We start from the raw sequence: 26,190 nt of genomic DNA, 5'->3' as shown, positions 1-26,190 counted from the left end.
GAAATCTCAAAAAACATCTTAAAGTGACAGCGTCTGTAAATACTTTTGTTAAATGAGTATACCTAGTAGAACTAGTAGAACTGCAATCCCCTACATAGTGAGAATAGAATACATAACTTGTGAATATAACCTGTGTGTATCTGGCTCTAATACTAGCCAGTGCCTCACCAGCCACTGACTTCACCGCACGTCCCTGGATCAGCTTGTTCAATTAAGCTTTGACAAAAAATACTAAAAGCTGATTGGTTTCTATGCAGAGCTGCACCAGATTTTGCACTCTCCAGTTTTAGTAGATCAACCCCTGTATGTCAGCATATTTCACAATTTAAGAGCATATGTACATAAACCAAGATACCACTATATGCCAGGATATTGTACGTAGCTATATTTTATACATACCTTCTTATAAAACAAGGAACCAGTTCATTGAGACCGATGGTATTAAGCCACGTACTGCACACTCCATGGTGAAGAGGACCCTGACCTCCTATAACAGAAAAATTACATTTTAATAGAAAGATATTTATGTACTGAAGATTATAAAATTAGGTAAACATATTTTCAAGGTTTATTATTTTATTTTTTTTGCATGCTTTGTCAATTTTATATACACCTGGTATACAAACCAACCTCCAGTAAACAGAGAAAGCAATGGAACTAATAGTGTACACAGCAACACTAATAGTGTACACTTGGAAAACTAATGATTTTAGTATGAGAGACTGCATGCCAAGAAATACCACACAGCAGCTCCAGAGTTGCTTTAAAAAAACTGTTGCTTTAAAAAAACTACCAATGGTCTGAAGGGGAACAACCCAGCATCACTATTAGCAGCCTACTACCACAAAGGAGATTCCCACATATTTAAAGCTTTTATGTGCTACACTATGCTAATAAAAATAATTATTGTAAAAAATATAAATGCAAAACATTTTATTTAAAATGTTATTTGTTTTATATGTTTTTTTTTTCAATACTGTATTTGTATTTGACAATTAGAGTAAATACCAGATGGCACTGCAGATGCTATTGCAGTCTGAAGGTGACAGTAGTCATCTGCATGAATATTCATAATTTTTTTTCAGTGAAGCCTCCTGCCTAATTGTTATCACTATGTCATAGTGGACATAGTGGTCACATGATCAGCAACCGCTCTGACTGGTTCCTGATCATCAGTGACAGTCAGGTTTGAGAGCAGATTGTGGTGGGAGGGGGTTTATATGAGTCTATTATTACCTTTTATTTTGTAGTTTACAACAGACACTGTCAGGTGGATCTCTCCGGGTGTTATATCATTTGAAGAACTTATAGAGTAGTACCGTGCCTTTAGTGGTGGGAGCTTAGTTAATACAAATGTAGCAGGCACCTCCAGAGATGGGAACTCTTCCAGAACCTCAAGTAATGTTGGGTAATTGTAAGACTTCCATGTTTTATATTTTTCAATGTTCTGAAAAAGGAAATAAGTTGGCTTCATTACATAGGAAAAATTGGTAAATAAGCAAACCAAACTATTGAAAACTAACAAAATAAATACTGGAATATAAAATAAAAAGTGAAATCTCTGATGATTTTAAGATTTAAATTGTGATTACTTTGCAAGCCTTAAAGAGGAACTTCACAATCCGGGGGTTAATTTAAATATTAAATCCTTCTTACCTGGTATGCTGAATTGAGTTTAAGTAGCATACTCACCCACCCAGCAAATCCAGCGCCGTCCATCTATAACCCACCTAAAGCAGCCGCACAGCAGGTCCTGTACCGCAGTCTATTTTGTGACATCCTTAGGAGGCCAGCTATCTTCTCCAACTCCTAGCAACCGGCCTCCTGATGATGCTACACTGCACATTGGGTGGGTTCTACTCTGAAGCCTACTGGGATGCATGGTGTGTCTATCCCAGGGTTCTTTGGGCAAGTGGAGATGTCACTCTCTCCTAGGCTAGAAACATTGAAGCACAGGCTGTGCGCCACAAAAAAAAGTGAGTAAAGTGGTTAGCACTTTCACCTAGCAGCAAGAGGGTCGCTGGTTCGAATCCCAACCACGACACTACCTGCCTGGAGTTTGCATGTTCTCCCTGTGCCTGTGTGGGTTTCCTCCAGGTACTCAGATTTCCTCCCACACTCCAAAGACATGCTGGTAGGTTAATTGGATCCTGTATAAAATTGGCCCTACTGTGTATGTATGTGAGTTAGGGACCTTAGATTGTAAGCTCCTTGAGGGCAGGGACTGATGTGAATGTGCAATGTATATGTAAAGCGCTGCGTAAATTGACAGCGCTATATAAGTACCTGAAATAAATAAAATAAATAAAAAGTAAAGGTCCATTAGAGATTAAGGGGGGGGGGGGGTTACTAATAGGATCACTATGGTCATCAGTATAAAGAGGCATAGCTGAATCTTTATTTTAGGATTAACTACTTAGGTTTCATTGCTGTTGGTCCCCCTGTGCTGGTGATGGTGCCATGATTGGTACCAGAAAACTTTACAAAATACTGATCACTTGTAATAAAAGGTATGCAAAAGAGGCAGATTGTAAAGCCTTGCCCTAGCGGTATATGTGAGTGTCACTTGAGGTTTACTATTCAAAGCAGTGCATCCAATCCTAAAAAATCTCTTAGCTAATCTGACTGTAGGAATCTGAAATTTGATTGGTTACTGTGGGGTTAGTGCTCTTTGGACTGCTTTCTAGAATATATTCAAATGTCTTCTACTGCTCATATACAGTATGTGGGTGCCGTAGGAGTGTTCATCAAAGTATATTAAAAAGTTATCCTTGGAATAATATTTTCATGCAATTGTTTTCCATATATGTGTTCCACTGAATGCACCCAAAATACACATTCAACATGCCAAAAATAGAACGAAGGCCTTGTGCTTACAACCAGTGGACAATACTAGCTGCAGAGTGAATGAACCTTGTACGTACATTGCTCAAGTCTTCCAGTCTCTGTTTATCCTTTTCGTCAGCAGCCAGCAGTGACAGCTTTTTCAGAAGTAGCTGGGAGGGTGGAGTAGTTATGTCTACAAAAAAAGTCAACGCTTGGAACAGAGAGCACGGAGGGATTTTCTCACTGACTGTCCAGAAGTTACCTGCAAATACAACAGGGGAGGAAATCATTCAGAAGATGTTCCAAAGTGTTCCAGTCAAAGCTTCTAATTTTCATTGTCTTGAAAAGATTTTGGGATTATTCGGTTATCCTGTTTCAGAGCTACTATAAAGTTTCGTAACTGATGTAACCTTGAACAGTGTCAGATCCTTCCTACAGTATATTCTACTCAGCCAGTTCCTCTTGCAAAGAGACATTTGTAATTAGCTATTGGATATTAATACTAAAGTTTAATAGGACCATAAATATTAAAATGTCTCTACCTACTAAAGCAGCAATCCATGTTGTTCCCTTTTTTTTAACATATAAAAATGCTTACATCTTTTTAATGATATTTTAATTTGTTTTACAGTTAAGATTTTTTAAAATAACATTTTAAACAAAATAAAAAAGTGTTAATTATGGGTGGAACTACGCAGGGCTCAATCCTTTGATGATCTTAAAGCCTCACTTACACTTGTGGTAAAAACACACTATTAAGCTGTATTTTTACAGACCCCCCCCCCCCCACAAACCACTCCCCCATAAACTACAAAGGCAGAAAAATTATCCCTGCTATCGCATTCAGCAGGCAGTACCATCTGCCCAATGCACACCATTTAACTGAATGGAGGCTCCCAGAAACTGTGGACAATGCACCCAGTTGTGGAGTGCTAGTGCAGGGCCTAAGAGGTTAAAACAGATAGTGAGGGGGCATTTAAGGCCTCCTCACCACCTGTCAAATGCCCTCTGAAGAGCAAACATGGATTACTTTTTGGAGAGCACCACATGTGTAAACGAGCCCTTAGTGCTCTCCTGAACTCCGGAGGGGGGAGGTCCTCCTCCTGTAATGGGCAATCAAAATTAGTTATGGTTTTACGGGCTTAAACCTATATATACTTTTTGGTACAGAACATAAAATGCTGCATGAGGTACTCTCTGGTGAATTCTTCATAGGGATATACTGTATAATTAGCTTTTAGTGGCAATTGAAAAGCCTAGCTAGTCCCCCAATTGTCAGGGGGATGTGATAAAAAATCACTGTCAGAGACAGATGCTAGTAAAGACCTGGGAGGGAAACTGTACATAACAGAGAAAACAAATCAATTTTAAGTGGAGTTGCTATTTAATTCAGTTTAGCATGATGTTATTGAAAATTTTTCTTGTCCTAGTCATCAAAGCACGCATCTTGCATTAAATGGTTTAATAAATCAAAACAAATTATTTACACACAGTCTCTACTGTCTTTGGGTCTGGGAAGCCACATCAGGATGTGCAAAATGGGATCTGAGCAATTGTCTTGTCCTTGCATCAGTCATTAATCCCCTGTTCACCTGACTTGCCCATTCACCATTTAGCAATTTCCAACACATTGGATCTCCTAAAATGCCAACTGTGATTTCCCTAGGTCAGCTGATGTAATCTTTCACACATCATATGTGATAATATTATATCATGTGATAATCCAATAATCCACATTTTCCCCAGGATGCTCTCATGTCTATTAACAGCAAAGCCAGTTTGGCAAGGAAGGGGTATGTTTATGAGAAGCTGTATTGTCAGAGGCAGGTATGCCACTGTTGTGATTGCTCTTGTAGTCCTCTCCTCTAGTTAGGCTGCTAGGCCACATGTAGTTTTTGGTTTCACTGCAGGCAGTAGAACCGTAATCTATTGTTTTTGTCTGATCAGATTTGCCTAGCTGGGTGTTTGATTTCTCCCACCTGCTTCTAAGAGAAGCTTGCAGAATTTAGGACAGGGTGGGTAAAATGTCTGCTATGAATATTGATCATGCCCCAGCCAATCACTGAAAGGTGGCTGGGAGGTGATAAATGTTTGCTACACCTTTCCAGTGAGTTATTTCTTCTTCAGGGAGGTGATAAATGTTTGATACACTTTTCCAGGGAGTTATTTCTTCTTCAGGGAGGTGATAAATGTTTGATACACCTTTCCAGGGAGTTATTTCTTCTTCAGGGAGGTGATAAATGTTTGATACACCTTTCCAGGGAGTTATTTCTTCTTCAGGGAGGTGATAAATGTTTGATACACCTTTCCAGGGAGTTATTTCTTCTTCAGGGAGGGTTCTCCTGGGGCTGTTGACCCTCAGAGGCAGCTATACTAATTCATGGATTGCAGTTTGGACCTCAGCAGGTCCAGAGCTGAGGTTCTTGAGAAGATTATTAAATGATCTTTTGCTGGAGGGCACTGAACTGAAGTTCTGAACATTGGCTGTTCGAAATTCGGCCGAATTCTGAATTTTTTGCGGTAAAATGAATATTGATCATGCCCCAGCCAATCCCTGAAAGGTGGCTGCGGAGGTGATAAATGTTTGCTACACCTTTCCAGGGAGTTATTTCTTCTTCAGGGAGGGGATAAATGTTTGATACACCTTTCCAGGGATTTATTTCTTCTTCAGGGAGGGCTCTCCTGGGGCTGTTGACCCTCGGAGGCAGCTATACTAATTCAAGGATTGCAGTTTGGACCTCAGCAGGTCCAGAGCTGAGGTTATTGAGAAGATTATTAAATGATCTTTTGCTGGAGGGCACTGAACTGAAGTCCTGGACTGGAGAAAGATCTTTTTATCTCCTTCACAGTGGAAGCTGGGTAGCAGTCAGCAACATTTTGAGTAAGGCCTATTGAGGAACTTTCATGAATGTCTGCAGCTATAAGGATTTGTGCTAGAAGTTGTCCTCCTACTGATTGATTTGGAGTATTCTGAACCCGTCTCCTATTTTAAGTTACTGAGCAATAAAGTCTAAAAAGACATCCCTTTGACTGAGCTTGCATTGTTGGTGTGCATGTAACTGTGCTTGTAACTGGCAGCCTCTGTACTGGCTAGGAAAATGGGTAAATTCTGCTTGGCCCCTCTGGGGGTAAGCACTACATTCTTTTTAGTGGAGGTAGCTGCCTCCACAGGGGTGTCTCCAGCTGTTGCAAACCCTGGAAAACGAGAGCATGTTGCTCCCCAGAGAGCTATTGTGTGGCAGCAGCTATGACACCAAGCCAGAACTACTAGTTTTTAGGAACATGGACACAAGATCCCTTTCCCTGCAAGAGATGTTGTTTGCTAAATTAGGATTTATTTCTTATGGATTGTTGCTGCTTTTGTTATTTAATCATATAATAAAGCAGGCCAGTATGGTCCTGACCTCATCACATAAAATGATCATGTCCCTTTTAAAAGAAACACTAATTTCAGAGTACAATGGCTTCAAGTGTTCGTTGTTTTACAATAAGTTCAAGTAAGCTATAATTATGTAACTACTCCAGTGTAACAACTAGACAGCAGGGTGTACACTTTTAATTAAGTTTGATGTACATCTGCTTGTAAAACAGCCTTAACACTATAATCAGTGTCTGTTGAACAATATTGACACAACTGAAATACTTTTATATATAAAGTGTCTTCCCATATAACAAATTCCCAGTAAGTGCCGGTTCACACATATGAATCCTGTGAATCCACTTTGGGTTCCCGCATCGCACTTGACTCGCAGGCAGTTCACACTGTCTTATGTGTATCGCTGGGGGTGTCAATACAGAGTTAACGACACCCCTAGATCAATTTGCAATGCATATCGCACTGTCAATTCGGACATGAATCAGATTGCATATCACCCACGCGATCCGATTCTGGTGCGGACCAAAAAAGCTTTGGTCCAAATGCGATGCAAATTCAACCATACAATCTGTATGGCTGATTTTGCAATGCACAGACATCACATGTGATTTGCATAGCAGTGGCTAACAATGGTCCCGCTGTGTCTTTGGATTAGGTAGCCTTTTAGCTGAGTAGTTTAATAATACTATAATTATTTTGTGCCCAATATGGATAGATTCAATTTTTTTGTGTGTAATGCAATTCAATAATTATATTGTATCAACAGTAACCAGAAAGAGCTTTAGCAATGTCACATAACAGCATCAGTAGGATTGAGCAAAGAATGTGATGTCTATGTACACTTTCAGACTGTAGTAGACTCCACAGTCTGACAGATGAAGGGGAGGAGGCAACAGATGGTTTGCCTTGGAATTGCTTGGAGGATCGGTTTGGTTTCTCAAGATAAGGCTGGCACCAGGGGTGTCTGGTCAGAAAACATAAGCAAGCATGTTGTATCAGTGCCACATATCTACATAATCATTTATAATGGGTACTTTTTTGGGTTGAGAAAAGTCTGAAACATGCAGCACTTGATACCATACTGGGGGGTATGTATTTTCAATTGCCTGAAAGCTCACTATCTGATCTGTAGGGTATAGTGCAATATAAAACTGACTAACCCTTATTCTGTCACTCTGATACTTAAAGTGATATTAAAAACAAAAACGTATTATATTGCACTCTAACAGGTCCTTAAATGTGCTGGCAGCATTATTTTCCTTTTTTAGGCTTTTTTCCTATGTTTTCACCTGCTGATCTGGCCAGTAACACATTGTTTAGGCAGCAGTACTGTTTGGAGAGGGTAGTGTTGGAGGAACTAGTAAATTTAGATGAACTTTGCATAAGTGAGTAACAAATTAATGCCAGACAGGTAACACCTTTTAAGCAGTAATATTGTTTTTTTTTTCCTTTTGAGATAAAGGTTTTCCGTAAATTAAAAAAAGCTGATTATTGTAAGCACCACTGTCAGTGTTAAATGTTTTAATCCTCTAACTGCCACTTTTAACAAACAGCTTAGTCTGTTAAAGTGGAACTTTATGAACAAAATCAAAATGAGTGAATAGGTAGGATTTCTAATGCAGAAGAGACATGCTTTGTCTCTTCTGCATTAAAATAACCCACCTGCCAGTCTGACACCTGTGTATGTGCGAGAGTGACGTTATGTTGGCCTGGTCAATGAAAGCGACTGGGGCTTGGTACCTCGAAGCCAGCCGCTGACAACTGGGGAGCTCTAGGTCGCCGAATCTCTGGAACCAAGGTAAGTAGTTCCACTTTCAAGAAAGTTGAGAAATAACAAGCAGGATCAAAAGGTTAAAAAAAACAAAAAAATTTTTTGGTGGGTGGGGAGAGACTCAAAAAAAACAAAGACTGCTTTGTTAATGCTAATGACAGACTGCATCGCACAGGTGCATCTCATACAATTATAATATCATCAAAAAGTAATTTATTTCAATAATTCATTTTTAATTTTGATAATTATGGCTTACAGCTAGTGAAAACCCAAAATTCAGTATCTCAGAAAAGAAAAATATTACATAAGACCAATTAAAAAAAAAAAGGATTTTTAATACAGAAATGTTGGCTTACGGAAAGTATGTCCATGTACAGAATATACACTCAATAATTGATCGGGGCTCCTTTTCCATGAATTACTGCATCAATGCCGTGTGGTATGGAGGCAATCAGCCTGTGGCACTGCTGAGGTATTATGAAAGCCCAGATTGCTTTGATAGCGGCTTACAGCTTGTCTGCATTGTTGGGTCTGGTGTCTCTCATCTTTCTCTTGACAATACCCCACAGATTCTCTATGGGATTTAGGTCAGGTGAGTTTGCTGACCAATCAAGCCCAGTGATACCATGATCATTAAACCAGGTATTGGTAGTTTTGGCAGTTTGGGCAGGTGCCAAGTCCTGCTGGAAAATGAAATCAGCATCTCCATAAAGCTGGTCAGCAGAGGGATTTTCTGCTAGAGGGCTGCGCAGACTTTAGACTTGATAAAACACAGTGGACCAACACCAGAAGATAAAATGGTTCCCCAAATCATAACTGACTGTCACTATCAAAGAAACCTGGACTTCTATAACACCTCAGCAGTGCCACAGGCTGATCGCCTTCATACCACGCTGATGCAGTAATTCATGCACAAGGAGCCCCGACCAAGTATTGAGTGCATACTATACTGTACATGGACATACTTTTTAATAAGTCGACATTTCTGTATTAAAAATCCTTTTTTATCCTTTTATATAATCACCAAAAAGAAAGAAAAGCTTGAAATATATCACTCTGTGTGTAACGCATCTATATCAAATATATGATTTTCACTTTTTGAATTAATCTACTGAAATAAATGACCTTTTTGATATTATTCTAATTTTATGAGATGCACCTGTATATTAAAGTGGTAGTATACTCCGCTTTTTAACTTTTACCTACAGGTAAGCCTATAATAAGGCTCACCTGTAGGTAAAATGAATATCTCCTAAACCTGCACGGTTTAGGAGATATTCACCCTGCATGCGGCCGCTGACACCAGGGGCTCATGCGCTCTGAAGGTCTGGTGTATCTTGCCAGACCTTCAGAGCTCCTTGCCGGGAAAGTGAACTCCGGCGCGCATGTGCTGGAGTAACGTCATCTGTACGGGGATACTACCGCTTTAAATTTCAAAAGCATCTAAAGGTGACTTTCCTTGTGTCAGCAGGAAGGAGGTGGAGACATCAACAGACTTGGATTGCAAATAGATGGCATTTATCTGACTGTCTCACTGATCCAATAGTCAGCATCATAGAAAAAATACATTTGGGGATTATGTATTAGTCAGATAACTAGTATTTTAAGATGTTAGCAGTGATGGCCTGCATATTTTTCTCAGTGAAGGGTTTCTTTAAAGCAGAGTTCCACCTTGAACATTTTTTTTTACCTAAAAATACCCCCGGGACAACGATAGCCTCTGAAATGTTTCCTGTTTCACTTACCTTTTAGAAGAAATACTTACCTTGAAAATGTCTTATCCAGCTCTGCCATCTCAGGTGTGGGCAGCTGAAGCCGGAGCATCCTCTTCGGTGTTCCTCTTCAGTGATGTCGGAGTCCCAGAATGCCTGCAACGGCCCTGCTCGTCACTTCCAGTGCAGGCGCGTCATCCCTGCACAGCTTCTGGGCATGCCCTGGAAGTGACGAGCAGGGCAGGTGCAGGCGCATTGACTCCTGGGATTGATGACGCTCATCTCCCAGGAATCAATGCAAGGAGGAAGTGACGGCGTGGGCCGTGTCCGCAGATGGAGGAAGAGGAAGGAAGGTAAGCATGTTTTCATTAAAAACAAGGTAAATGGAAAAAAAAAAATGTTAATTATCCAATTCTTTTTCAGGTTCATCTAAGCTAGCGGACGGTGAAAAATTTTTTTTTAGGGTGGAACTCCGCTTTAAAGAGACGGCCTTTTCTTGCCTGTGTACGCCAAAGTGACAACGTCTTTGCAATAACTTCCTCCTCCCCTCCCAAACCCCATACATGCTATCAATACTAAGTGCTTCTCTGATCCCACTGATGCCCTAAAGTTTCCCTGGTAAAGATTTACAAGATGACTCATTATAAGGTGTTCTATAACAAGGAAGATAAATCTGTAAATAGAAAATCCTTTATGTATAACAGGGGGGAGTACCGCGCTTAAAAGGTGCTTAGTGCATGTTATTCATACATTTAATAATTTACTTTCAGTGCTTTCAAATGTTTATAATAAAATATAAATATTCTCCAGTGCAGTTATATAATATAACGTTATTATAATGAATAAAAGGATTTTAATGGTAAAGGGGAATATGCAATATCAGTGTATTATTTATAGATGTAGAGTGAGAAAAAGAGAGTAAGGGGAACGATGTCGTAATAGACTCCAAGAAAATGGCCATAGCACCACTTCCGGTTCTTATTAAATCTTATATAAACAACAAATATGGCGGAAAGCTTATTTCCGGCTTCAGTGATATAAATAGAACGTCACAATGGTAGGCAAGGTATCCCTGGAAGAAGCTGTGTGGGCACGCAGCGTAACGCGTAGGACGCCAAACCGGAAGTGACGTAGCGACATTACAATTGTTATGCATTGGCAAAGACGAAGGAAAATGTGAGTCTGTTACTTTTATCTCTTTTAATAAAACCACCAAACGGTACCTCACTATTGTGGCCCCATTTATTTTGGAGATTCAAAGGCTCCACACACACCCCCTGGAATATCGTGTTAAAAGGGATAAGTGTGAGAATTAGTGACCGGACCCATCAACCATAGAAAAGGAGGATTACATATGATACCATACAAAGCTGGTTATAAAGCCAATTGAGGTGAGCGCTTAGGACACCTAGTGGCCACTGCATGGAAGAGCACCTGCATGAATTTTGGGAAAGAAAAGGCGTTTGAATATACACCATTTTATTTATATATACAAGGACACTTTGGCACTTTTTCACTTTTGAATTATTTAATTATTGGAAACTTATAAGCACATAATTTATCACTGGCATTTTATTTTTATTTTCATTTTTACAAATTTTGATATATTTAAGGATTGTTTATAGCACATATTTACATCACTTGTAAGAAATATTTTATTTATTAATGAGAATTTTTTTTAAATTTTATGCACTGGAGAATATTTATATAATTTTATGCACTGGAGAATATTTATATATTATATTTTATTATAAACATTTGAAAGCACTGAAAGTAAATTATTAAATGTATGAATAACATGCACTAAGCACCTTTTAAGCGCGGTACTCCCCCCTGTTATACATTTCTGAATTGCGTAGGTTACCAATAACAGTACCTGCAGCTTTAAAGGAATTTAGGATTCATATAGAGTGACAGCGCGAGAATTTCACCAACCCAAGAAAATCCTTTATGTATAACAGGATTGCGTAATTTATCACAGTGGAGAAGTCATTTTATTAGACAGAAAAACATCTAAGATTATTTATAAAATGATGAAACATTTATCTGAATATACCAAGAAGGAAGTCAAGGCGTTCACCAAAACAAAACAGATTCTTACCCTGTGGGCTGCGTGTCTCCAGTCGGATGTCCTGATTGTTGGGGGGAACATCCTTTAGAAGTTTAATTATGCTGGTAACTAGGTCTGGCTGGTTGCCAGGAAATACACCAACATGTTCTCCTGGCAGATACTGAGCTTCCTGGTAATTCTCGCTGGAAAGTTTCACTAGCAGGGTGGCATGGCTGAAAACAACAAAAAAAGAACCTCTAATAGAACTAATTACGTATGCAGGATTTCCTTTCTCTGACAAAACCAACAAGTGATTTGACTTTGGGACTTCACTACACTGAAAAGACGTAGTTATCATTGTCTGATGAGCTGAGACTTAATATTTTATAGGAAAGTGCAGAGATCAATTGACACAGCAGGAGGTGAAGATACATTGTAGAATGCTTGAGTATAACACAGACTGTTCTGGATATTCATACAATGGATAGTTATAGTATAAGCATAATTGCTTCCTTTACAAGGCTGCGGAAGAAAGGGGAGAGGAGGGGGGGGGGGGTGGTCTTGTTTGCTGTGTGAGCCAAAACAGAATTAGGAATCATTCTAGAACTAAATGTACCCATAGACAAGTGAGGATCATTATGCCCATGGGTCCCAACAGACAAAATTAACTGGATGGAATGCAGTCTCCCTGTAGCGGTTAGCTTATTGCCACAGGGAGACTGCATTCCATCCACCCGCATAGGGATTACTGCAGGATACTACCTACTTCAACTACACTTTAAAGTTCCACATACTACCAAGAACATTCCCTGGGGTACCATCCTTTGGGATCCTCGTGGGAACCATTGGTGGGGGATGGTCATACTTGCCATGGAATGACGCTATGTACTTCGACCATTGCACTATTTCTCCCTAAGCCGTGGCAAATTCATCTCGATATTTTACATCTTCTGACTTTGTAAATGTTGTAGCAGTCCACTATTGGATGCACAACAATTCCAGTGTTTTTAACACAGTGGCTACACACATCACATGGATTGGCATGACTGCCTGAGATGCATTTCCACTGACCTCTGAAAAAGGCCAAGTTCCGAAACGCGTCAGTTCACCAGTTGGAACTCTCATGCTGTTCATTCCAATTCCCTTCTCAAGTGATGTAACCAATAGCCACATGCATTTTAAATGTTTGTTTTTTTATATGTTTTCTCTATGATAATTTGTATAATATTAATAAAATTATATTCATGCTTTACTAAATCTACTCAGTGATGGGTTATTGCCTAAAAAGTCCCATATTCAAGGGGAACCCTTTTCCAGTTCTATAACTTCAGGGATGTTGGCAATACCCATCCTAACCACCAGACCCGAACACCTTCTATAATCTGGTAGCAAAATTATGCTTACAAAAACAGTTATTATGTAGTCTGATCAGGCAACCATGACCAGACGTCTTCAATTGACTACAGCTAATTTTTAATGAACAGTAACAAAATGACATGACACTTTATGGTTTTTTATTTAGCTGAATCAATCCTGCTTTTTATGTATGCCTTTATGGAAACTATAATGGGAAAACTATATTCATTTTAGCAGATAACTTACCCAGATTTTTCATTTTGCAGATTTTCCCTTGATTTTAGTTTCATTTTTAGGACATTTCTTGAGTGCAGTTTTGAGAGCGCTAAATGAAAAAAAAAAGTAGTTTGAACTGGTAAATATTTTTTATTGGAGAAAATGTTAGCATTTTGCAGAAGCAATACTAACTGAAAACTATCACAAATACAGTATATACAGTTCAAAGGCACAGTATGTGTATATAGGTACACCTTGCTAGTACGGGGTTGGATCCGGAGTACAGTGAACTCATTATCCTGTTCAAGAAACCAGTGGTGAGATGATTTGAGCTTTGTGACATGGTGCATTATCCTGCTGGAAGTATCCATCAGAAGATGGGTACACTGTAGTCAGAAAGGGATGGACGTGGTCAGCAACAATACGTTTATAGGATGCTCGATTGGTAATAAGGGGCCCAAAGTGTGCCAAAAACACTTCCCACACACCATTACACCACCACCTGCCTGAACCATTGATACAAGGCAGGATAGAGCCATGCAATTATGTTGTTTCTGGCCCTACCATCTGAATGTCGCAGCTGAAATTGAGACTCTTCCGACCAGGTGACGTTTTTCCATTTTTCTTCTATTGTCCAATTTTGGTGAGTCTGTGCAAACTGTAGCCTAAGTTTCCTGTTCTTAGCCGACAGGAGTGGCAACTGGGGTGGTCTTCTGCTGCTGTAGCCCTTCTGCTTCAAGGTTCGATGCGTTTGCATTCAGAGATGGTATTCTGCATACCTTGGTTGTAATGAGTGGTTATTTGAGTTACCGTTGCCTTTCTATCATCTTGAACCAGTCTGCCCATACTCCTATGAGCTTTGACAACAACAAGGCATTTTTATCCACACAACTGCCTCTCACTGGATATTTTCTCTTTTTCTGATCATTCTCTGTAAACCCTAGAGATGGTTGTGCATGAAAATCCCAGTAGCTCAGCCATTTTTGAAATACTCAGACAAGCCCATTTGGCACCAACAACCATGCCCCATTCAAAGTCACTTCAACTCTGAAAATCCAGTTAAATGTAGTACTTTGCATATCTTGCAATCTCTATATCATGAAGATGTGCATTACAATATGCATATAATAAATGCACTAAGCTATAAAAACATCTAAGAAACGGTGACTATAATTAATTGTTTTATCCGTATTATCAATAAAAATTTCTGTCCCCGGGGCACAGAACATTTAGTCTTTCGTTCAATTTGAGCCGTTAATAGGCACATCACTATACAGGCTGTTTCCTTAGCACACACAGCCCACACCTTTTCCTGACCTCTACTATTAGACAGATGTTGAGGAACAATGAGCCAAGTGTACAGAGAAGAATTGTGCAAAAGGGAAACATGCAGTAATTGGAAACATGTACGCCGCCTTCCCCAGCAGTTCCCAGCAAGCAGTCAGTGGCTGGTGTCTTTAGAACTGGAAGCCAGCAGGTGCAATAACTTGGGAAACATGAGCTGAAAAGTATCTGTGTGTTGTCACGTTCTCTTCCCTGCCCCTTTACTTTAATGAAAATGGTTCTGTGAGGAATGGTTGTGTGCACGCTGCTTAACCTTCTATGCCTGTCACTGGCTGAATAGAATCTTCATTTTGGGGGTCATACCATTACCTTGGACAGAAGACGTTTGAACAATGATTATAGGGAGGATCTAAAAATATTCTTATCTCCTGCATCTAGTGACCTTGATACCTTGGACCCTATAGCTTACATAGTTACATAGTTACATAGTAGGTGAGGTTGAATAAAGACAATAGTCCATCCAGTTCAACCTGTGTAGGTGTATGTGGCTGTAATCATCTAACATAGCCCTTAATGTCCTGATCCTTGAGATGTAAATCTAAGAGTCTTTTGAAAGCCACCATACTACCCGCAGAAACCACCTCTTGTGGTAGAGAATTCCACAATCTTGTAGCCCTAACAGTAAAGAATCCTCCTCGTTGCCTGAGGTTAAAACGCTTCTCCTCTAATCGCATTGTATGTCCTCGAGTCCTCATGCAATTCCTTCGAATGAACAGCTTTTTTTCTAAGCTGAGATCCCCATTAAGATATTTATAAATTGCTATCATGTCCCCCCTCAGACGTCTCTTCTCCAGGGAGAATAAATCAGCCGCTCTTCATAGTTAAGGTCCTCCAACCCCCTAATCAGTTTAGTTGCCCTTCTCTGGACTCTCTCCAGCTCCAACACATCCCTCCTGAGGACTGGCGACCAGAACTGCCTTTATCCTTATATTTTGGGTGGCCCTTAATTAAGTTTGAAAATATGTGTTACATGTTTCTAACTCTAATCTCACCTTAAACCTCATGCAAGAGGTTCATTTAACTGCTGCCCTCTCCAAATGTGTTTACTAATCATTCCTTCACTCCCCACTACCCCAATCTCACTTCACCCAGCCACCAGGGGTGAGCAGAAATATTCAGTACTTCTGGATATGTGGAGAATATGACTTCTGCCCATTCCTTCCACATGATCGGTGCTTTGTGATTGACCTAGTTCGGTGAGGGAGGTAAGGGAGGGAGATTCCTGTATTGCATTAGATAAATCACAAATTTACATTAGGCCTACTGCAGTCATGCCTATATGTAGTGGAGCAAATTAGAGATGTTGCAGCGTACTTAAGCATATACCAAGCGGTTACAGTTCTGCAGTAAATTGCTAATACTGTTTAATCCAATAGCAGGGGATTATAAAACATTCAAGTTTAAGATAAACTGAAGATTCTTATGACATTTGTTTGGAGTTGGTTTTAAATTCTACCCCCAAAACCCAGTGGATTGCCACTGGCAGGCATGGTAGCATTCTGGAAATTTTCACTATACACGAGCATAACTGGTAATCAGCAACATGATGTGTAAGTGGTTGTTTGCTGCCTTTGGTAACTCTGTCGCAATTGGCCATGGTTTGTGTTGGCTATGCAGAACTTGGACCCTTGTCTCACACAAGTGGGTCCATTGGTTATGACCAAAATAGACTTTACTTATTAAATAATTATGCATTTATCATGAACTGGCCATAGGAAGCTAGTAGCTAAACATCAGTCTCTTTCACAATGCCCTCCCTTCTGAGTTTATTTGAAGATAATCCAGCTGCAGTGTAATTTATTTCGGCCTGAGGAAGGAGCGCATGCTCCGATAACGCGTCGCCGTAGCATCCCGCATCACCGCCAGGAGTGACTCCAGGATCCCAGGACCCACGAGTGCCAGCGTTCCACCAGTTGACGAGGAGCCCACGGACACCACCGAGGCCATCCCTGTACACACGGAGGAACCCCCTGCCGCTCTCACCGGGATCCACTGCCTCCACCACCAGGACCTGCTCCAGTGATGCTCCTGATGATCAACATTACTTGACAAACTGCATCTTATTCACCGACTAAATGTGAGTGTAATACTGCTGCACATACTTCAATAAATGTCTTGCTGCACTTAGAAGGCGCTGCGCTGTCTTCCCTCTAGTGTAATTTATTTAGTTCACTATCCCACAGTGATCGTCCACTTACAAGGTATAGACGGCCTCTTATTTCATCAAGGAGTAATGTTCAGTATTGTTCATAATGTTCAGTATATGTCAGTCCAAGAGAGGACTGTCAGAGTCTACAGACATACTAGAGGATCTAATGGTCAGAGAATGTGGACGTGTTACAGATTTGATTGGAAATTGAACTGCAGAAGGAATTGAGAAACCTACTGCATGGTATATGAGGCTAATAAAGATCACTGACATTACTCCTTTACAAATTCAAGGCTTTCACTACTAAATACTGGGGTCCAAGTTCCACACAAGAAGTACCAAAGTGCCATATGTGGCCCTTGGGCCACATGTTGGGCACCAGGAAGTTATGACATATTTCCATATGTCTTACCAAAACTGGCCTATATTACTGGTTTCCATTGAAGCAAACAACACAGCACACAGCATGCGCAGTTTATTTGGCCTGCAATGTCATCCAAGCAGGTAATCCTAGTTGTAATAGAGTAGAGTGTACAAGCACCCTAACATTCAATAAGTGGAGATAAAGTATGGCATACTCTTTTGTGGCTGTTACTAATTATGTACAGGCTTCTCCTGTAGTGTATACAATAACAAATTTATCAGAATTGTCTATGCAGAAAGAAAGTCATTTTGAACATAGAAATGAAAAAAACTTATAATAATAGATAAATTACAGTGAATAAAAACTCTTTTACAAATTAGGCTTTTCATATGTAATCTTAATAGTCTTTCTGTATATAGAAATACCTTTGATGTATTCTAAAGGCTGAGCTTCTTTGACCAGGCGATAGTCTTCTGCATTCCAGGTTTCAGTTGACGTATATGTTTTTGGCAGTATAATGTTTTGTCTGTCTCTAATCTTGAATGCTTCACAAGCAGCCTAGAATACACATAAGGATGTCAAAGGACAATGTCACACTAATTTAACAGTGTTAAAGTAAAAGTCAAGGCAAGCTGGTGGAGATCTTTACTTCAATATATATATATATATATATATATATATATATATATCAGTATATATATACATCCATACATACCGGTGTATATATATATATATATATATATATATATATATATATATATATATATATATATATACCGTATATATATATATATATATATATATATATTTTTTATTATTATTATTACTATTACTATTATTACTATGTCTTTAGTAAACTAGAAAAATGGTATAGCATAATTCATTATTTTTTTCATATAGTGATTACACTTTATTACCTACTATTATTTACTACCTTATCGGGATATAGGAAAGATAGAGGAGTGCAGAGATACATCTATTTTTAAAAAATATATATTTTTACAAACATTGGGTTTGATTTACAAATGTCACGTGAGCTGTTCACTTTGCAAGAGAAGTTGCACTTTGCAAGGGAGTTTTCCCCAGGGCTAAGTGAATGTGGTAAAGTTTCACTTTGCAAAGAATACCCAATCACATGCAAGGAAATTAAAAGAAAACAACATTTTTTTCTTGCAAATGATTGGATACTGGAAGTCAGCCAAGCTTTACCTCATTTACTAAGCTCTGGGCTTAGCTGTAAAGTGCAGCTTCTCTTGCAAAATGACTAGTCTATTCAACTTTAGTAAATCAACCCCAATATGTCACACTGATGTCATCATCTACTAACATGCGCCACTGAGTTCCCAACATCTTATTCGTGTTTATGGATCCCCACCTTGCTTTTAGACACCCTCTGCACTGCTCTCAGCTCCTCTCTGCTGCACCACTCCCAGTCCCCTCCGCTCACAATTTGCACAATTTGGATGATGCATTCAAGTTTCTTCAGAAGTGCAAAGAGAAGATTCTGGTTTGGAAAGACTTATATCCTAACTACAGATATAAATTGTAATATTGACTGGACTTTCTGACTTTGGTACTCAATATTTCCAGGACAGTATTAGCATGTTTCCCTGTTTATTTGACTTGTTACCTTAAATGTGTGAACAGCCCATGCCAAAAAAGATTCTTCTTGTCCATTAAGCTCATCTCCTTCACCAGTTGGACTAATCTGAGAAGCGCCAAGCTGTACCATCCTCTGGTCCAAAGTATGAGCAAAAGCACAAAACTGTGGATACATACTGGAGCCAAGTCCAAAAATGGCATACCTGGTGGAAAAAGCAATATTTATGACATATTTCTTCGCACAACTTATTGGACAATTTCCCTTTTAGTGACGTTGTCCTTTACTGAGCCCTCAATAGTGGATTCCATGTGAACATATGGCTGCAGCCCCACTCCTGAGATCTTCACTGTGCAATCCTGCCAGGCGCCAGGCAGCTTTTTCTTTAAAACGGTCCTATCCAGGCCCTACAGTCCATGATCATTCCTTGAATGTTTCTGTACTACATTTGGAGTAGGAGTATGGATACGGCAATGACTGCGGGATGATGACCAGCATGTTTGGCAGGTGCAGAACCTGGACAATGAAAACTCAGTAGTAAGGCTGCAGGCCATTACATAGAAAGAATTTACTGGGTGTGGGGTCCACACAGGACAACCTTGCTAAAAGTGATTTAAAATGAAATACATTATTCAATTACATTTCAACATGTTATTGTTTTTTTAACCCTATGCTGGTATTTTCCTTTTATGTTTTATAATTCTTCCATTCTTCAGCTCTGTTTACCAACTATCCTGGATTTCTTTAGATGGGGTCATTACTTTGGCAGTACTCTTCAACTGGTTAATGTTGGGTGTTTTCCCCTCAAATCTACAAGTGTTGGCAGATGTGTTATCTTGACATGGAAAGTGTCCATGCAAAGTGCAGGATCAATGGGTGTCATGTTTCCTAGCTTCACTACTTAGCAAGATATTACCTGGAACCAATGCAGCCTAGGAAATCTGAAAATTTGTATTTCTTATTTTGCATGCTTGTTCCAAGTCAGTGTTTCATTAAAAGTACAATACAAGTATAGACTGCAGAAATTAGTTTCCCACATTAAACAAACTGTAGTGTCACCCCTGGAGGAGCCGCTTGGTAAGATAGGTCCTCTGTTCTGTCATGATTCTTTGAGCTGCTTGATCCCCATTGACACACCCGTGTAGCTTGAACATTAGAATGCTACCATCCTATAATAGTACACAGAAAATAGGCCACAAGCAGCTTGAAAGTAGGTTAACCAATTCCATACCAGGCCAACTCTGGCACTCCCCTCCTACATGTAAAAATCATATTTTTTTCACTAGAAAATTACTCAGAACACCAAAACATTATATATGTTTTTAGCAGAGACCCTGGGGGAATAAAAAAGCGGTCATTGCAACTTTTTATGTCACATGGTATTCGCACTGTAACTCTTGGTAATAGCTGTTCAATAAAATGCCCCCAAGTGCATATATCACTAAGAGTGAGTGGGTATACATGATCCTGAGAGGGGTACCCCTGCAAAGAACTGTAAAATACCTGGTGCCCTAAATAGCAGATTTACGCTGGCTAATATCGGGGCCCATCTGTAAGGTGGTGCACATGAAGCTGTTCCTTTAAGACTGTACATGGTGATGGGCTTCTAAGTAAGGGGCAGTCCCTATTGGTGTTAATTGTGGGAGATTAGGCTGGGTTGTTCTATTCACCACTCCTTGAATGCAATGGATTCAGTCCCATACGCTTGGCGGTTGGCTGTCTCAGAAAGCTCAGTCATCATGATCAGGTCCTCACTGGCTATAGGCACACATGACCACAGGTTTCTCAGGTTTGGTCCCAAGATACAGCGACTCTCTTTGACGGAGTCCCTCAGCTTTGTTGGCTCCTAAGTCTGCACAGCTCCAGCCCAGCACTCAGGAATCTGGTCCTCATACAGGTCCTCAGTGGCTCTGGCTCAGCTCTCACAAGTTCTCTCTCTCCCCCAGTGGGAGCACAAACCCAGACAGGAACAGGTCTTTACTCTCTCGTTCCCCATAGTGCATTGCCTCTCGTTAGTACATCTGCCCCAGATTAAATTCTATTTAATCCCCCTCTGTGTGCAGGGTGTACCTTGGTATTGTAAAACTGCAGTCTATCCACCCCAAAGTACAGCTCTTCCCATGGACTACCGTTTCTATAGTCCTGTGTGGCTGCAGGCACCAATCTTCAATAGCTGCAGTGGACATTCGAGAGCAAGGGGGAAGAGGAACAGCAGAAGTGGGTGGGGGATCACACACAGCCCACAACACAGCAGCAGAGAGAGGAAGAGCGGGCACGTACATACAGTCTTTCCCTATGAAAAACACTTCTATACTGTATAACCAACACAGCAGGGGGTAAGGACGGATCGAATAAGCTCACCTGGTATTTTACCAGATCTGCTTTAAAAACAACAATAGTCCTAAGTTTATTTATTATTATTATAGGATGTTCGATAACTCACACACAGTGCCCCACTAGGTCATGGAGACAAGATAAGCCTCAGATCCTGAATTTTTAATAAAGAAGTTCCTCAATTTCTCAATTCCTCAAATGTTCACTTACATGGTGATATAGGTTGAAATAATGATTGTTTGAAGGGCAGAAAGCCTTTTTTTGTTCATCCTGTATTAGACTTACAGCATAAATGGATACATTGCCTGCAGATGCTCTTAAACGAGTGAACATGCACTCATGTGGGATAATAAAGTATCTTGTTCCTAATTTGATCTGTCAATTGAGGCATTTTTAACCACTTAAGGACCAGAAGGTTTTACCCCTTAATGAACAGGCCATTTTTTACAATACGGCACTGCGTTACTTTAACTGACCATTGATCAGTCGTACGATGCTGTACCCAAATAAAATGTCCTTTTTTTCCCACAAATAAAGCTTTATTTTATTGGTATTTAATCACCTCTGCGCTTTTTATTTTTTGCGCTATAAACAAAAAAAGAGCGGCAATTCTGAGAAATTTGTGTTTATTTATTTATTTTTTTACTAGTAATGGTGGCGATCAGCGATTTTTAGCGGGACTGCGACATTGCAGCAGACAAATCAGACACCTTACTGACATTTTTAACACTTTTGGGGGGACCAGTGACATTACTGCAGTAATCACTGGTAAAAATATGTACTGTTACTGTACTAATGACACTGGCAGGGAAGGGGTTAACACCAGGGGCGATCAAAGAGTTAAGTGTGCTCCTAGGGAGTGCTTTCTAACTGTGTGGGGATTGTACCCACTGGATGAACACAGAGACCTGTGTTCCCAAATAGGAGGAACACAGGATCCTTGTGTTCATCACTGAAAGAACAGTGGTCTGCCTTGTTTACATCGGCAGACCACTGTTTTGTCTCCATGGGGAGCAATCGCGGGTGCCCGGCGGGCATAACATCTGGCGGACACCCGCTGATTGGCACTCCCAATGGCCAATCTGCGCGTGTTTGCGCCCCATCTGTAACACGAAGCGACGTACAGGTACGTCGTTTCGCATAACAGAGCCCATCTGCCGCAGTAAAACTACGGCGGTTGGTTGACAAGTGGTTAAGGAATACATTGTGATGCGTAAAAAAGCAGTCCTGCTTCTTTAGAAATATCTGATATGGAAAATCTCTTTGAAACTTACTCTAAACTTAAACAAGGAAAATGCAGAACTGATGAATATATATCATTTTTACATACCTTAGTTTACTATGGAGTTGTTTCAGATTAAATAGTGATTTCTTGAATTTCTAAAAAATAAAAAGGAAAAAGTCAGAGTATATCTTGTATCTAGCTTTACTGTCTAATCTGTCCGTCTATCTATCTATCTATCTATCTATCTATCTATCTATCTATCTATCTATCTATCTATCTATCTATCTATCTATCTATCTATCTATCTATCTATCTATCTATCTATCTATCTATCTATCTATCTATCTATCTATCTATCTATCTATCTATCTATCTATCTATCGCTGAAGGCTGAAGAAGTGCTTTCCTCTTGCCTGCAGCAGACTGGTGACATTATGTGCTGTGCGGTGAGAATCACATGCAATGTCTGACATCGCTATAGTGGGAACCGGCACTAATGGTCATAATAAGAGCTCCAGAATTCAGACATCAAAAACATTTAAAGAGATTTCAGAACATTTTATTTAGAATTCTGTAAAGATAAGTCCAAGCCAGTGTTAATTTCGTCGACTAAAAGCGACTAAAACGTTTTCGTTGACTAACACAATTCAGATGACTAAAATACGACTAAAACTAAAATGGCATTTTAGTCTTAAGACTAAAATACGACTAAAACTAAAATGGCATTTTAGTCAAAAGACTATAACTAAAACTAGATTGAAATTTGCTGCCAAAAATTAACACTGGTGCATGCTCAAAGCATAAATAATAACATATTAGATTTTTCACTCCAGGACCAGCAGTAGTATATAATGAGTTTGGAAATTGTAGAGAAATGCTTAAATAATGCATTACAAATTACAATTGAACTACACCCATTTGATTATAGATGACTAAAATTAGTTTTAGTCGACTAAAATGTAGGGCGTTTTAGTCGACTAAAATATACTGGAGTTTCAGTCGACTAAATACGACTAAAACTAAAACACTTGCAGAAGACTAAAATAGGACTAAAACTAAAATGCCATTTTAGTCCTAAGACTAAGACTAAAACTAAATTGAAATTTGCTGCCAAAATTAACACTGGTCCAAGCCAAGGGACTTTTAGGAGCTAAACTCAACAAAACAGTGGAATCGCTTTGGTCTATGTGTCCAAAATCTAGGATTTAGACCTGGATCAGTATTCTGTAGTTTTCAGTCTTTTATGGGCAATTTTTTTCTGTAAATGGTAAAGTAACTGTACAGGAAATGTCTTTTTTCAGCAAAAATGAAATGTTTGCTTTTATATCCTTAAGTGTGCTAGAAAAACAGCAATATATGAGTGCTACACCTATTTCCTGTGCTCTTTTACATAAATGTTTGTATTTTTATGTCATTGTTCTTTAAAGAGCTGATTTTCATTATTTGACTTCCATCCAAACATTTACATGAAGCTTACCTCCCCATTACCAGGGCAGTCTCCGTTTCCAAATGTACTTGTAACTACTAGAAGGAGAGTTTCTTTGTCCAGATCGCTGATATTGTAATCTTGCATACAGATAACCTAAAAGGACACAATAAAAAAACAATCAGTCATTTCAAATGAATGTCTAACATAGAGAGTTGGCACTTACAATTAACATGATATGTTGTAAGACAGATTTAGAAGTGTTCTAGATGGGTTTAGTTGGTGTTTTGCCTGAGATAATAATCTGCGAATATTGGCCCAGACCTAAACAGAAAATAGCCATAACCACAGCTAAAAGAGATATGATGTACTCCAGATTATTTTCACTGACATAAGAACAGGGGTGATATTAACAACACCTGCAATAAGGCCTGCTTTCCTGAAAGCCTTTAGGTCACCATGCCATTTATTATACTGAAACATTTTGATCATACATACTGTTTATATAGTGAATATTTTTTTAGGGAAGCTCCATACTGCCTAGCCCCAGCTAAAATGTTTTTTAGTTTTGTTTAAAGAAGACAACAGGTAAGATTTCTGTCTGGTTTATTTTGACTATATGTGACTTCCTGTTCCCCTGACTACCATACAAGTGTAGGAATATGTTCCCTAACCCCTGCTTAGTTAACCTCCCTGGCGGTATGATTCTTTCGGATTTTAGGTGCTGAAAGCGGTACCATTATTTTGCATGTAATTCTTAAGAACGAGCAGCCCAAATCAACTATTTACATATGATTTTTTTTACTGTGCGTTCTTCTTTATAACATCTCGGGTATGATAAAGTTTGAAACACAAAATCATAAATTATAATATAATAAACTATAAATAAGTTAAAGTATGTATGTATGTATATATATATATATATATATATATATATATATATATACATACATATATACATGTATATATATATATACATATATATATATACACGTGTATATATATATATATATATATATATATATATATATACATACATAAAAAGTACAGTAAAACTGCAGGAAAGGGCACTGGGGGGCAAACTTCAGTTGAATGACGTTGAACGTTCAGTGACTCTCACTAGCTACAATAGGAGGTAATTTCTAATGTTATTTAATAAGCTCCTGGTGAAAGGCAGAAGGAGGGTGTGCCCAAAACTTTTCATTGTTGAGGTATAATGTATGTCTATTCAGGGTTGCAGTTTTTTTTTATTTTTTATTGAATCCTGTCAGTAGTTTTTATTGATGTCTATGCACTAATTAGGAAGAATTCCCTTCGTGCTCCTTTGACACCCAGTCACATAACAGGGTGCTTTGAGCCAGAGAGGGAGAAATATTTTCCAGAGTGGAGATATGGACAACAGAAAGCCTGAGCAACGTTCTAACCCCTCAGCACTAAATGAGATGCCTTTATTATTGTTTGTATCTCTGTCTTAGAGTTTGCCATTGTTTTCTTGGGCTTTGCGATGGAAGCACAGAAAGGAAGCACAAAACTCCATAAAGGGGGACACATAGCAATTACCACCTGATGTTTGGGATGGAGCTTGGCTTTAAAAAACGTTTCCATTAATCATTTGCTGCCGTGCCCATCATGGACAGGAATCTTTAAACCCCAGAATGCCAGATGGGTCATCTTTCTTGTCTCAATTATCCTGGCCTTTACTAATCAGTCTTGTGCTCTAGAAGATGTATTTCTTACAATGTTTATGCTAATTATGGTATGACCAACCAGAACCCACACTCCTTAGACACACACCAGGACTTAGCCCCATCCCCACTTCCTCCTCACTGTATTTAAATGACAGCAGCAGGAGCCAATGGAAAGTAAATACAAAGAAAGTAAAATTCCCCTCCAGGTGATCAATGTACATTACAAGGATTATAACAACATATGTTGCAGATTCCAACCTTTTGTTATTCTGAAGAAGTCCCTCTGTGTTTCTCGTGGGAAAGTGAATCTAATGGGAGTGGTTTCATAATTATCATACCGTTGTGCACCTGCAGAGGACTATTGAGGAAATCTGATTGGCCTGCATCCCTTTGGACGTGTTCCTTTTGGGAGTATCTCACCAAAAATTACATTTTTGTTCCAAGGGATGCCTGAAATCTGACTTGTATCTTATGCAGACCTCTGGGAAAATCAGTAAGCCAATCACACAAGCAGGAAATTATGATTCTGGGGTGTGTTCTGTACACATTCTGTGTACAGAACAACTCCAGGTAGCCGTATTGCATTGCATTTTCCGAAAAATTACAGTGGCTGCAGATTGAAAAGAAAAGGTAATTTTTAATAACAATCAATTACAATATGACTTGTGTCACAATTGTATACACTATATTATTTTTTTCCCCACGAAAGTGGAGTTCCTCTTTAAGTGTGCATAGAGCAGTGCACAGGACCGC

At 39.3% G+C, this 26,190-nt stretch overlaps 1 protein-coding gene across 1 annotated transcript in view; it reads right to left on the bottom strand.

Annotated features, from left to right (window-relative positions):
- The window catches only part of NOS2 (nitric oxide synthase 2), an 81,756-nt gene that overhangs the window by 8,587 nt on the left and 46,979 nt on the right, over positions 1–26,190 (bottom strand). The window contains exons 13-21 of the mRNA XM_082247728.1: positions 23,801–23,905; positions 22,429–22,478; positions 18,795–18,969; positions 17,590–17,722; positions 13,338–13,416; positions 11,787–11,968; positions 2,925–3,088; positions 1,237–1,447; positions 400–487 (exon numbers count right to left, since the gene is read on the bottom strand). Coding sequence (XP_082103854.1) covers positions 400–487; positions 1,237–1,447; positions 2,925–3,088; positions 11,787–11,968; positions 13,338–13,416; positions 17,590–17,722; positions 18,795–18,969; positions 22,429–22,478; positions 23,801–23,905 — 1,187 coding nt within the window. The remainder of the gene's footprint in view (positions 1–399; positions 488–1,236; positions 1,448–2,924; positions 3,089–11,786; positions 11,969–13,337; positions 13,417–17,589; positions 17,723–18,794; positions 18,970–22,428; positions 22,479–23,800; positions 23,906–26,190) is intronic.

Source organism: Pelophylax lessonae (assembly GCF_965119305.1).
Source record: "Pelophylax lessonae genome assembly, chromosome: 2".
Lineage (NCBI taxonomy): Eukaryota > Metazoa > Chordata > Amphibia > Anura > Ranidae > Pelophylax > Pelophylax lessonae.
The sequence above is the reverse complement of the archived record's forward strand: the minus strand, read 5'-3'. Positions and strand labels throughout refer to the sequence as shown.